Here is a 14,842-nt window from a genome sequence, read left to right on the forward strand (position 1 = left end):
CATTTTACTGAGAGTCACAAAATTGGCAAGAGCTGTCTCCACAGCTTATTGAAGAATGAAATGAGGAATGGGAGGGATAGAAATCTGAGATACAGAATGTCTGAAAATAAATGCAATGGGGAAAAATGATAAAGAAGAAATTCCTGTGGTGCTCATCTCTATATTTTTGTTCTCTCTTTTTTTTTACTTCTCATGTCAAAATGACTTCACAACATTTTGCTTTTTCTTTTCTGCCTGATGCTCTGGTACTTTATTGATGAGATTGACTATTTTAATTTTACATTTTTTCCCTACTTTTCCTGGTTTGGGGATTTTATTATTATTATCTTAGATCTTGTTCTTTCCCTGCTGTTTTTATCTCATTCTTCCTAATACCTTCATTTTGTTTTTTCTCCATTTCTGCCATATTTCCCACCTTTTTTTTAAATGTATTTTTAATGTCTTTTTTCTGTTCTTTATCTTTACCTGTCTTTAATTTTTCTTTGCATTTCACTGTCTTAAACATATCCCTTTATTTTCTCAGCTGTAACAGTATTTTATTCCTTAAATCCCCTGTCAGTGATTTGGCCAAGGACCTACAGTGTTGACTGTTTTTGAATGTATTAAGAGCTCTCATAAATGAAGACAGAAGGATTAATTTGGTCACAAAATCAACTTACTACACATAAAGATCTCACAGCAGAATCTGAGACAGAAAAATAAAGAAGGTGAGAGTCTGGAAAGAGAATTCCAGTTTTTTATGTGACAAAAATATATTTGTGAAGTCCTTCCTTCCTGTTCTTGTAAAGCACATGACCTTTCCCCACCCCACCCCTCCCTTAATAAATGTTTCTATTGCCTGTGTTTGCATATCCTTAATTTTATAATTTTTTATAGTCTTTGTCTTCTTTCAGCTCTTTTCCATTTCTGCTCACACTACACTAACCATAGTTCCCTTCAAAGAACCATTCATTCCTCTTCCACAAAGCTAACAATACAAGTCTCTTCACTGGTATCTACTTCTTCATCCATTTTTTTTTTTTTTTGCTCAATAAAAAGACATTAATTACTTTTCCTGGAGATATGTTTCCTAGATCAGCTTCTTCCTCTACATTTAAACTTCCTAACTTTCCTCTGCATCTAAGTGTCTGGGAATGCAATACTTGACTTCAAAGTAATTTCATTTTAATGAGCACAACACTCAGTGTACATTTTCAAAACAAAAACCATTCCAAAAGACTGTGTTGAGTGTTCTCTTCATTAAAATCAAAACACTTTGAACTGAAGGAGCATACTACAAGCCACTTTGATGCCAAGGTAGCAAAGCCAGTTTTAATCCATGCATATAAGGAATGTTCAGGAGATTAACCAGATGTTTGATTAGTCCTCCTCAGAAACTCTGTGTTGTGCTAATATGCCTGCCTGTGCCTATAATCACATAAGTACTGTTGGGTGCATACCAAATAAAATAAAAATCACTGATTTGCACATTGCGAATCTGCACATCCTTAAATTTATACTTATCTGGGCAATTCTTGTATGTAAATATTATGGCATTCTCAAACTATCTTTTGCAAACTAAAATTCCTCCGGACATAAATTAAAGCATTTAATTTTTCATATCTAAGCAATTCCTTCAGAAAAAAAAATAGATATAAAAGTTTTAGAAGAAAGTTTGTGACAAACAGTAGGATGCAACTGACTAAATTTAGGACATCAACCTTTTTGCTGCTTGTGTTTAATCTACTTATTCTGGCTTCCTCTATGGAATCTGAAAAGACAAACATGCACTGAGGTATGTAATTTACTTCATCCTGGAGCAGATGTCTAAAAGTGGCCTAAAAATGGCTATTTGTCTCAATTGACTCTATAGGGAAGCCAAATGTGAAAAGCTCTTTTTCCATTTCAGAAGGGGAATGTCTACATTTAGATATTTAATGGTAGGGTTGGTGGATCCTCCCTTCAGGGTTAGAAGTCAGGATGTAAGTTTTTTGTGCTGATATTGTAGCTGTGTTCCAACTACAAGCTGATAGGAGGGGGAAGCTTTCTGCTGCTCAGATCTTCTCCTTTACAGCTGGTCTAGTCATGCTCTGTCAAGAAAGAGGTGGGCAGGGTGATCTTGAATGTCCTGCTGCAGGTTTTGCTGCTGCATAATGTCTGACAAAGCCCTGTCTTTTGAAAAGTCTTGCAATCTTCCAAAAACCAAATCCCTTGCCCTCCCATTTTTACTTTGTTTAAGGCAGCCACAAAAGTTAGTCCAGCTAGTCAGTTCCAGCCAGTAACATTTTGCGCTTTGCCTCAACCCTTGCTTTTTACACACCTGCACAGTAAAAACACAAACACATTCTTTATCTGGCTGGATCTGCTTATCAGGATCTGCTTGTGACTCTGATTTTCTTCTGCAGGCAATATTCTTTCATGTTCCTATCTTCAGTTCAGTGCAGCACATCCTTATCTTCAGTTCAGTGCAGCACATCCTCATCAAGTAATGTTGGGAATCACAAAGGCAGACACAAAAGCCAAACCACTTTCTTTCATTTCTGACCTGCCCTAATATCTGTGCTTTTTTTCCTAATGCATGGGATTATACTGGGTTTCATGAGGTTTACAAACATAACTGGCTTTCTGGACCAAAATACAGCCTGCTAAACCTTGTATGCTTCCCAAGGTAGAAGAAGCTACATATTTACTATCTTGTAATATTTTACTGCATTTTCTACTACAAACTCAGTAGTCCCTCCTGAGTGTAAAAATGATAAACAGAATGGTGACTGAGATTCCGTGTCTACATCCCATCTTAGAGGTAAAGTTAAAATATGATGCAAATACAGTTAGAAAGATAACTTTAAAGGAGCAGTACATTATACTGATCGATTTTCAGGCCTATATTCCAAAGTGGTGTCAGGAAATATAATTTTGTGTATGATGAAGTAACTATTGTCACAATTTTTACAACTTAACTAAGATCTGATTTTTTTTTAAAGTTGTCCTATATGAACTTTGTCACCAATAGAGGAAAAGAGGCACCACCAGAAATTTATTTAGAGTGGGTTTGGTGGCATATATGTCCATCTTCTCAAAGAATTATGAATCTTCCTCACATATCCATATGTCTAATATTAGCTGGGCTGGATTTAAGCCTCTATATCTGACAAAAATGATCTGAAAGATGGCATTGTAGATAGCTGGGAGAGAATACTGCTGGAAGGTGACCTTAGCTATTCTGCTTCTGGGGTTGCATTAAATTTGAGAACTCCTGTGCACCATCTAAGATATATTAACTAATATACCTGAACTGAAGGCAATAATTTCCTTAACAAAGTAGACTTGCTTTGAAAGAGCCTGTCTATCTGAGCACTGAAAGGGCAAGAACTTAAACTATCTTTTAGAAATAATTTTGAAAATTTGTTTAAGATTATGCATATTAACTTTAACAACAACCAAAACATGGATAATTTTTGATTCCTTGCAGATCCACACACGTAATTTTCTATTAATTTTTAAGTTAAATCAAGTCTTGTAAAAACTTATTGTAGTACACACACAATATAAACAACATGGAAAATATTTTGCTTTCAAAGCCTGTAAAAATATCTCTTAAAAAGAATCTAAATTCTGATCTTCTGCTCAAACTCTTCATAAAACTTCATCTTCATAAAACTTCAACTCCATTTTAAAAGAAACATCCATAAGTATCCACCATTTATGAAGTGTCAGCTACAGTTGCATCTAAAAAATTGGAAAATATACCCGAGTCTCTACTTCCCTACACAGACGGGTCTAAAAATTGTAGAGTAATAGTTAATGGCTTCAAGTTTGCACAATAAAGTAGAATTTTTTCCATGCATTACTTCTTTCAGAGAATGAGTGAGTACCATGTTTTTCTCATTTGTCTTTCTCGGTCCCACAAAATGCCATGTTTCGCATTTGATGTGCTGGTGAAATGTGTTCCCAGTTCTTAAGGAGGTCCAAGTATGAAATAAACTCCAGCTCACTCCTGGCTTTCACAGGTAAAAGCTTAACAAGAATGGCAGTATTTGATGCTTAGGTCTTAACCATTTATTTCAATAGTTTTCACTTTGAAAATGCTTAAATCTCTCAGACAGATTGTAGTAATAACTGAAAGCCTTTTAAAGGCTTTTCAGTTCACTTCTGCAATCTGACAGGAATCTATGATAGTCCACACGAAGCCCACCTGTACCTATTGCACACATCAGTTGTACCAATGCCTGCATGCACATGCAAACAAAGCTAAGTCAGTAAATGGTGAACTTTTGGATGGAAGAATCCAAGATTTACACCAATGAGAGCAGAATCAGACCTATCATATCTGAGACAGATATGATTGTCAACAAAAAAATGGCAAATATTTTCAACTGCATGTGCTTGCAGGTAGGGCCAATGATTAGCACTTGTATCTTGCAGGAATAGTTTTTCTTCTCATAGCAACACAGAATTTTCCAGTGGACTTTACCTGGTAGGTCACGAAATCCTCGGCAGTCGTGTGGAATGTTAAATCTCCAGAACTATATTGTTTCATACAGACTGGCTCTGAAACTTTAGTCTTGTTTTCTAGGTATAAACACTTCTGATAATAAGAGAAATATGAACAGCAGTGTATGATCCCAAACAATAATTTACACTGAATTAAAACATTAGCTTCACCCCTTAGACACAAGACACAATTTATTGTCTTATCATGAAATTAGAACAACAGAGCATGCAATTTGTTTATGCACCACTGACCTCTAAAGAGCTCATTGATATTGTGGATCCAGTTTCACTTCTTGATAATCCTGCATTGTCATCCAGCTCTGAGGCAATGAAATTCTTCACTGCTGTGCGGGGCTCAAACGGCAAACTCTGCATATGTTCTTGGGGGGGAAGATGCTGATCTAAATTGATGTTAAATTGGTCCATTACAGAGGGATTCATATTGAACTCGGGATTAACTTTGTAGTGCAACAGCCTTTCATGAGGCAAGGTATCCATGCCTATATTCATTTTGCTTTCATCTTTCAGGGATGGCTGGGTATTCACTGAGCCCCTGGGCATGACTATATAGTCGCTCTCTATCATCCGCTCTTGAGGATGGACTATGTCCATGTCTGCACCTCTCAAATTATCATCAGTGCATAAATACACAGTCCTCCGCAGCTCGCTGTTGTCTTTTTTCAAGCACTGATTGGCCAGTTCACTCATACTCATAGGCATGTGGAGACCTGTGGGCTGCTGGATGATGACTTTGGAGATGATGTTTCCAGGCAACGTTGAATAGCTCATTCCTTCTGGGTTTGGTCCCTTTTCCTCCTCTTCGTCATTTAGTGAAATTCTAGAAAGTGTTCCTGTTATAGTGGCTGCTCTGCAAGGTCCAATGTCTTTATGCAGAACTGTGGGCCAGAGAAGAGGATTCTTAGAGCACGAAACCATATCAACCTAACACTGCTTTTTCTTGTGGCTTTATCTAGCAGTACTTCCTTTACCAGTGCATCTTCTAAAATATTTTCTTTCTACTTATTAACTTTCATGTTATAAATATTGTTTTTGGAAAAGCTTTTCTGTGGAGCTGGGTTTTTTGTTCTCTTAGTTTACTGTGTATAACTGACACTGATCTCTGACTAGCTTCAGTCATTTATAGGAATTAAAACCACTTCATTTGTTCCTTCTGACTTCTATAGATTTTAGGTGACTTACAGCTTAAGCACAAGCCTGCCATGTGGAACTCATTAAGTTTTCCAAAAAAATACACTATGACATCCCTACTGCCATTATAAACTCCACATAACCTTCTGGAAAATGTCAAACAGATTGTAAGGCAGAATAATTTTGTCAATCCATTGTAATGACCTACCATAAGATTATAACTATGAGCATGTGTTCCTAAACTCCTAAATGTTCCTTTTTACTGACTTTTAAAAAATCTTCTCTGTTAAATTATGTTTTAAGTAAAAGTGACAAAAGAATTACCGTGTTGGGAAAAAATTCCATTGGTATCAGAAAAAATATTTTACTGTATCTGGAAAGGTTATAAAGAATATAAACATGTTTTATAGCAGTCATAATCCACTTCTGTTCTAGGCCTAGACCTTCCTGGTCAAACTTGTAGCAACATTCAATAATTTTTTTGGGGGCAAGGTTTACATGCAAAAGTTACTAATCCTGTTATAAAATTCAAAATTTCCAAAAGCATTGAAGAATGGCTTCAAAAACAAAGCATCTATTCAATCACAATTATTTATATTACAAAAAATAAAAACAAAAAAAAAGAAGAAAAAAAATAAAGTAAGTTTATAATCCAAAATCTGTAATGAAAGAAAAAGGGTAGAAAACAATTAAAGTAATCAATTACTGGGCTTATTCCAGCTGCCTACAGGGATTTTCTGGTCCTGGTTGAAAATATATTCATTCACACCAGTGCTATTTTATACAACAAAACCCAGCTCATGGGCTGAGACAGAAAGACAGACTCAAGTATCTAGGTTTTACATTTGCATCTATTCTGGTTGCCCAAGGGCTCTGATGACCCAGATCCCCCAGTACCCGCCTGCCAGTTCACTGCCTTTTTCCACAGCAAGCAGCTCATAAGACATCTGACTCTCCTTCCTCACACTAAACTAACTCTCATTTTTTTCCGTTATGAAAATAATAATTTGCTTCTAAACACCAGTACACAAATACCTGAATTTGGTGTCTGCTTCATTGTTTCCAGTGACACTTGTTCAGACATTTCAAACAGTGAGCTATCCTTAAATTTTTCATTAACAGAAAGTGAGTTCAAATGCTTATCAGGTAAAGCCTGTTCATACCAGCATTCAGAGTCAATCTCCTATAGGACACCTCTGACAAGGCCCTCTGTACTGCAGAGCTATCTTATCAAAGAAGTGGGAATTGAATGGGTCAGTGCTGGATTTTTGTCTGCATTGGATGGTGACACACAGGCATTTGTGTTAAAATGCCCTATCCTGATTCCTCAAAAATACATGTGCATATTAAAACTGATCTGTAGGGAAGAACTAAGTCTATATAGCAAGAAACCCAACTGGCAGTTTTTTAAAGGTGGGTGACTAGAAACTCAAACTTCACTTTAATGAGATCAGCTTTCTTGGCTCTGCATTTAGCCAGTGAAGAGAAAGTGTCCTTCAGGTGGCTGATGCAGAACAGCTAAATCAGGCTTCTGCTCTGACTCACCCCATAGAGAGGACACACTCTCTCTTTCTCTTTCCCTTTATTGAAAACTGAGGGTGTTTAGGCAAGATTGTTTCCCTAGGAAAAACTGTCCTTTGGAAATATCTCCTAGATTAAAATATTTCTGTAGAGTTTAAATAGTCATTTATTTTATACCTCACTATTTAAACAAGGTTGGCAAATAAATAGCTGAAAATGTATTGTCTTTAATATATGGAAACAAACATAGCCAACTGATTAAAGATCTCACTACTGAAACATATTTTAAAAACCTGCAACTCTCCTCATTAAAGTGGAATAAAACTTAATTTGCCTAAACTATTGTTGATTTCACTTAGAGTCCTAAAAAACATACCCTCTTTAAAATGAATGCAAATTGATGCATCCTTCATATACACAGCTGTCAAGATACATTATTTTTTTTTGTTGTTAAAGTAAAATGATGTTTTCACATTTGCTTGGGAAGGAAAGCTTAATGATTAAGAATTATCTTCTTTCCACAACTATTTGCTTTCTAATAGACAGTCACACCTCTGACTGCTTTCCAAGTGCTGAAGTTAATGGCCTTAGTAACACAATTAAATTATGTATTCACAAAGTGACATATTTTTTTCACTTTTTTTTTTGGTTTAAATTAATAAATATTTCCTACAAACAGCTAAACCCCAATATTTTTCTGGTTTTCACTTCACAAGGAACTTGTACAAGACTATTTTTTGGCTAAATACTCAATGTTCTTACCTGACCGACAAGCAATGTCTACATCCTTCTCAAAATCAGTCTGTAACAAGAAACAGTGAAACAGAACAGCCATTAATAATTCAAAAATAAATCACAATACCTTTCTGCCAACTAGCACTTCCAAAATGTCCTGCTTACAGGGTCATAGTCTGTTAAAAGTGGTTTCTTGTTGCTGAGAAGGTGAAGTGTATTGTTTTACAACAGCAGAGCTTTATAAAGTATCCTAAAGTATAACTGGGTGGTTTTCAAAGTATGCTGCCTGACCAGAAAAAATAAAATAAAATGGGTGGAAGTAGAGTATATAATTTTTATAAAATGATACAGTGTATAGTTTTTAAGATACATGGAAGAATAACTTCTACATCTCACCAAAGGATCTTCTCTAAGGAAAATTTTCATGGTAATGTTATGAAAAGAAGTATGAAAAATATCCTGCAATACAAATTACTGTCAATAAGTGTAATTCAAATAGTCCATCCTGTTTGAAACATCCTTAATTTGTGTAAATGAAGTGGTTACGGTATGAAAATTCTGTCATTTCTTTCTAATAATGTAGTCATATAAAATTTTTGTACCCCTTGAAAACAACTATTATTTATTTCATTATGCATGAAATAATTTTAACAGCTGGAAATCAAAACACACTTTTCCTAGTTAAACGAAACTATTTATTCTGTTAGAGAATGTATTAATTTTTTTTTTCACAAAAAGTTTATTCCATGCTAAATGTTCAGTAAAACTGATCTCTTTCTTGCTTATGAAGTCCAAATAATAAATTCTTATTTTGAGTCATCATTTTGAAGGGCATCTGCTTGGTGTACCTTGCATTCTTGCTGAGCCTTGCATGTCTTTAGGGTCTGATTCTGACCCCATTATAGTCTATAACAAACTGATGTTCAAAGTGAAGAGACCATTATGTTGTATTTATACATTACCTAATAATATTAGCAAAATTAATTATCTCTTAATTTAACATACTAAATAGAGTCCCCCTGTAGAATTTCTAGCACTTTCTCCTTATCCTGTCTGAGAACATTTTTCAAGACCTCATGAAGGGAAATGCATCAGTACTCCTTACAGAACACTAGAAAAAGTCACAATATATTATTAAATTATTTTTTATTCTTTTATATAAGATTATTTTGTCCTAAAGAACACTGGTGGAAGATACTAAGTCACTGTGATCCACTAAATAATTATACCAATAATTTAAAACTAGCTAAGATATTAAGCAAGCAGATGATAACGTAAACAGTCCTTTGTTTAGGTGTTAATATTTTAGCCATGCAAACTTGCCACATACAATACAGTAAGTTTTTCTTTCTGTTAGGAACACTAAATTCATAGTCAAAGAAGAAAATAAAAGCTAACCATGATTTGAGCATGTCCATTAGGAAAAGAACTTGAAGAATCTGCATTGATTGGATCCTGGCAATTTCTTAGCCGACATCTGAATGCATCTTGAACCTGTGAAAAAAATATCTTATACTGATTCTTGTGAAACATCATAGACTCCTAGTAGAGATTAAATTAAATCATATGGAATATGATGCATGACTTTTCTTCAGCCCACTTCATAAATCAGAGGCAATAAACATAAATGCCTATTTCTGTCATTTCATACATTTTTTATACCTTGTGACTGCTATAAATTTGTCAGTCTATCACATCATACTACAGAATTAGTTTTATGTATAGCCAGAATGACCTACTATTTAAGCCACATTTGTCTTGGTGATAGTGTTCGGCTTTGTTTTATTCACTTTGGTAGATGTCTGTTAACAGGATTAATAGATATACAGCTAACCATTGCAAGATAAAGTGTACCTTCTTCTTGATAAATGTATGATTCTTGAAAGACAGTTCTTTACAGTTACTGTAATCAGTCATTGAAATCAGTTCTTAACATTTATTGTATTTCCTAATTGTACTTTAAAGAATAAGTCTATTTGAAAGATATTACTGATTCCAATAATAATCTTTAGCTCCATATACAAGGAATCTAATGCATCTCTTCTAGGAGTAAAATTCTCCAGATGCAAGAAGTATCTTTAATGAGAGCACACGAAGAAAAGCGGACTTTTTGCACATAGGCAGATTTCTTGAAAATATAAAAGCAAGATGGGACTTGGGAAACAGGAACTTGGTTGGGTGATCCAGTTTCTTGTTCAAATATAAAAGTATTATGAATGAAATGCCTATAAAAAGCTATACTCCATTTAATATCTCTAAAAATTACTTGATGTCTTATTCAGAATAATCAAAAAGGATAAAACTGTCTTCTACTCATGGACATATTGTGAACAACAGAAGAGGATATTTCATCAATTGTTGCTGGTGAGAATCTGGCCCCTTTAAATGTATCATATTCTATTGTGAGTTGTTTAGAAGCTATCACAAAAGCAAAAATGAAATTTAAAAAAATTCTAAATAGAAAGCATTTTTTAAAGGGCTCAACCGTTAAATGAATAGGAGTGCTTTGCAATCTTGATAAGTGACTGTTGCAGGTGGAGGGAACCAAAAATAGGGCAGAAAGAAGAATGAAGCAAGGTGGGAAGGTTTGGATTGATTTCAAAACACCAAGACTTACCACACATTGTAATTGAAAGTGTGCTGTATTGAAACTCAGATTGTGATTTTAGGTCACTACACTTGCTTTGGTTTTCCATGTTTCTGATGTTAATTTAATTTGGCATCTCCCAGTTGCTGCAAATTTAATCCAAGCCTTCTCTCAATTTGTCAATGCTGAAGTTAGGTCACACTTACGAGTTTTATACTCTTGGATAAGCACTGGCACAGTGATTTGACAAAAAATATAATAAAAAATGCCTCCTTCAAAGCATCTCCAGCTGTGCTGAATCTCATCTCCAGGTACATGATGCTTGACCCCAAAGCATTGTTACTTCAGAACATACTGTTTATCTCACTCCACTCTGTACAGTGAGCCTCCTAATTTTTGGGACTCTTTGTTCATGGATGTTCCCCAGTTCTAATAGGTCTAGAGATCTCAAGAATCTCATGTCATACTTTCAGTGCCTTATGGATTAAAGCAGTGAATCTTGATTTTAGGATCCTCTTAAATGTGCATGTTTCTTACAATGCTGCTGAAGTGCAAGCAGCATATGATCTGAACATGTTAACAGAATGTAAAATGTAGCATTATCCAGGATACTGACATATGTTTCAATTTTTAGATGTCCTCACCCAAGTCAGAATCAAAATGGTTGAACTTTCTAAATACCAAAATCTTCTTTAGATCTTCTAAACTGCTTGCTCAAAATTGTTGTTTGAGTATGTAAAGACTGTGCTGTCTTTACATTTTACTTTGAAACATAATCTTGTTTTCCCCCTGCCTTTTAACATCAAGTTACAAGATTTTCTTAGAGCCGGGCAGAGAAGGAGAGACAGATGTGATGAACGTGCGGATACCAGGGAAGTGGTTTCCTTAGCAACAGTAACCAGCTCCAAGCTTTTATAACTTACCCTTGCCCTACTCATGTACTTTTTATTTTTCTCCTGCAATTCTGAAATGTGGGCTCTAGACGCCAACGATGAATTTAATCCAAATGCTCTCTACGCCGCAGAGAACAGCTAAAGAAAAGATTACATGTGGGTTCCTCCCATCACCAGCATTAACATAAGTTACTAAGTGTGATTCAAATCAGCTTTAAAGCATCTTGTGTTCAAGCAGATCAGGCAAACTGTTTTGCTGAGATAGATAAGCCTCAGTGCTGACCCCTTGTACCGTTCTGTGACACATCCATCACCATCTTCCAATGCCCAGTTAGGTGTTTAAACAGCAAGGTGATGAAAAAAAAATGAACAACTCAAGAGTCTCAGGCTAAGAAGGCAAAATGAAGCAATAATATTTAATTACTTTGCATTTTTCTTCCAAAATTTCCAAATAATCTATGAAAGGTCTTATGATTAAAAAGCATCATATTCTCTTTAGAAGTTAGGAAATAGAAGTTTAGAAAGATGTAATGCCTGCCCAAAAGACACTGAATTGATGGTGAACAGAAATAGATGACACATCACTTAGTCCTCTTTCAGTTGTACATCTCAGTTGGGGAAAATCCCTGGCTTCCTAATGCAGCTTCTGTCACAAAAGGTTTTCAGTGCAGTGCATTAGAGAAAGTAACAAATATTTCCATCATTTATCTTTATATCAATACAATAAAGAGAAAAAAAAGGGGTGTTTAAATATAATTGTAGAAGTCTGTCTCTTTTTGTGATGTAATGACAATAAAGGCATAGTAAAGCAGGGCTGTCCTCTTTGTTTGAATTTTATGGAGATATATTCCTCCCCAAATTTTTTTCCCCCTGACAGTCAGAATTATTGTTTTGCCTGTGCTGGCATGCTATAAATATTAGATCAATCTTATAGGCTATAACTGAGATAGCTTTCTAGCTGTCATCAAGAGTGACAAATATTCTGGCAGGATTTCCTTGACAGGCACTGGCAGAGCTAAATGCTTTTGCAGACAGCCAAAAGTACTAGACTATTCTTTCAGCTGGGAGGCACCATGTGCAATGCAAAGATGGCATTGCCCACTCTGCATGATGGCCACTCTCTTGGTTTGTACTCACCTGAGGGTCTCTGGAGCTGGAAAGCCAGACTCCAGAGTCAGACTGAAACATATCTTATTGGATTTACATCTCTTTCTGTGTAGTAGACAACTATGACTTTGCTGCTACAAACTGAACCAAGTAAGTTTGAAATTAAAAATTTATTCAAGAGCATCAACTTTTACTTCTTTCTGCTTCTTGAAGAAAATTTCTATGAATTTTCTTTTCCCATATGAAAAATATCACCTTAATTAATTCCTCAAGTTTTTTGACCAGTTTGCAATTTAAATCTGGAGGACTAAAGAAGATCAAATGTGTTCTGTCAAATAGAGTTCAATTAGCAATTTACCTAGGCTTCCTTGTCTTCCACCAACACCACTATCATCATTTTGGCTGGGGATAATCTGCTGATTAGTGAATAAGTTGTCTCTGTACATTTACTTCTGCCTAAGTTGCCATGGCTGAAGAATACACCTCCTCCATTTTGATAAGGCAGAACCTTATCAAACCTTGGTGCTTTCTGGGCCTCACTGGGAAGTCTTCTCATGAGGTATTTTTTAAAAACACCATGCAGATAGATTATTTAGCTACTTTATAAAATGCCTTTTTTCTAGAATTTCCATGTTATAACTGGGATGTGTAACTGCTAAGACTGACTTGCTGGAGTAACTTCTTTTAGTTGCTAAACAGAGTAATGATTCATTGCAGTTATTATATAGATATACATATATATGTATAGATATGTATATATATATATATGTGTGTGTGTGTGTATGTGATTTGCTAAGCAAGCAGTGAACAAAATAAACCATAACTAGCTGATTTCCTACACATAAACCTAAAGAAAAGATTTCTTTTCTAAAGACAAAACCTAAACCTAAAGACAAAAAATTTCACAGTGAGGCAAACCAGTATGAAACCACTATCCTTTCTACTAAAAATAGATGCAGTGTCTTACCATTATACTAAAAGAATATATGAAATGAGTGCTTTCAGATTTACAGATGAGACTATCCTCTTTCACAGATGTAAATCATATTGGGAAAGAAATTGCTTAAGAAAATAAAGGGATTGCAAGACAGGTCTACATAAAATAGATTTTTCTTGAGAATTATCTCTTATTCTGCACATATTTTTAACCTAAATAAAAGGAAAAGTCAAAGGAAGAAAAAAGAAAATGTATTAAATGAGGTAAGCCCCTTCCAAGATGAGAGCTGATTAAACCAAGAAATACAAAAGTTCATTGCTCCTAACAGAGTGATTAAAGTGAGAAAGAATCAGCACAATGTAAGGTGCTAATTTTTGCAAGACACTCATTTTTTCTTTAAAAATTGAAAACTTCATTATTTGATAAGATAATCACATATGCATACTGTGAAGGATAGTGATATAAATCTCCTGCAAAGTGGCACAATGCTGAAAGAATTGAATAAATTATGTCACTCATAATTATTTCCATTACTATACCAAATTTCAGTATTTCAAGGCTGTCAGTGCTGAAAAGGGAAACCCCTGTGTGAGATTCCTCACTCAGCATTGACAATAAACCTTTCTTGAAACACCTTCCTTGGTTATTTTTCAGTCCTGAAGTTTTCAAATAACGCTTGCCTGTCCCAGGGAAATATGCTGGACATTTTAATCTGGTTTAAAGGTGTGGTAAGTATCCTGAAGTTGATAAATGACTAGCACATAGGTATGCCCATGGACCAGGAATTACTCTCTAGTCCAGCTCCACCTGCTCATTTTTGACAGAGAGCCCCATTACCACAGACCTGCCAACAAAGCTTTATGCTACTGCTCTCAAACCCATCTCAATAAAATGTGGGGTTAGTTAGCAGGTTAGGCAGGTTAGAGAAGCTGTCACCAGAGCCAGATTAAAGAGCACTTGTGTAGGAGCTTTGCCATCAGATTTCAGTGGTGATGAATCCTCTGGCAGGTGGCACTGAGCTGTGAAGGGCAGGCTAGGGTGCTGCTAGTCCTTGCTGTTCTCACAGCACTCATCTGTCTTCATCCTTGCTGTCTCCATAACTTTAGTATGTACCTGAGTTTGTAGATCTGAAATGGTAGATCTTCACCAACATAACACATCATCTCCTTGTGCCCTCTTTCAGGGACAGAATAAGCTGAAAAAATGTTGTGTTTGATCCTGTTTTAGAGAGTGTAAAAATCTATAGCTTTTGATAGAGCTTCAGAAGGGCATTCATGTTCATCTTTTCCTGTACTCGTTGGGAAAGACTAACACTTTGAAATCAGCTGTACTTGGGATTGATTAAAAGACAACTTGAATTAAGTTGGTAAAGTTTTATACTGATATTTTGCACTTGGAATTAACTTATCTTCCCCCTCTCTTCCCCTTTTTCTCTTTTTC

At 35.4% G+C, this 14,842-nt stretch overlaps 1 protein-coding gene and 1 long non-coding RNA gene across 2 annotated transcripts in view; both read right to left on the reverse strand.

Moving 5' to 3' along the window:
- LOC127059378 (uncharacterized) overlaps positions 1–14,842 on the reverse strand; it is a 768,519-nt gene that overhangs the window by 154,035 nt on the left and 599,642 nt on the right. The gene's annotated exons all lie outside the window — the stretch shown is intronic.
- ADGRB3 (adhesion G protein-coupled receptor B3) overlaps positions 1–14,842 on the reverse strand; it is a 446,607-nt gene that overhangs the window by 15,902 nt on the left and 415,863 nt on the right. The window contains exons 26-28 of the mRNA XM_050972295.1: positions 9,277–9,372; positions 7,906–7,945; positions 4,726–5,369 (exon numbers count right to left, since the gene is read on the reverse strand). Coding sequence (XP_050828252.1) covers positions 4,726–5,369; positions 7,906–7,945; positions 9,277–9,372 — 780 coding nt within the window. The remainder of the gene's footprint in view (positions 1–4,725; positions 5,370–7,905; positions 7,946–9,276; positions 9,373–14,842) is intronic.

Source organism: Serinus canaria, chromosome 3, assembly GCF_022539315.1.
Source record: "Serinus canaria isolate serCan28SL12 chromosome 3, serCan2020, whole genome shotgun sequence".
Taxonomy (NCBI): Eukaryota; Metazoa; Chordata; class Aves; order Passeriformes; family Fringillidae; genus Serinus; species Serinus canaria.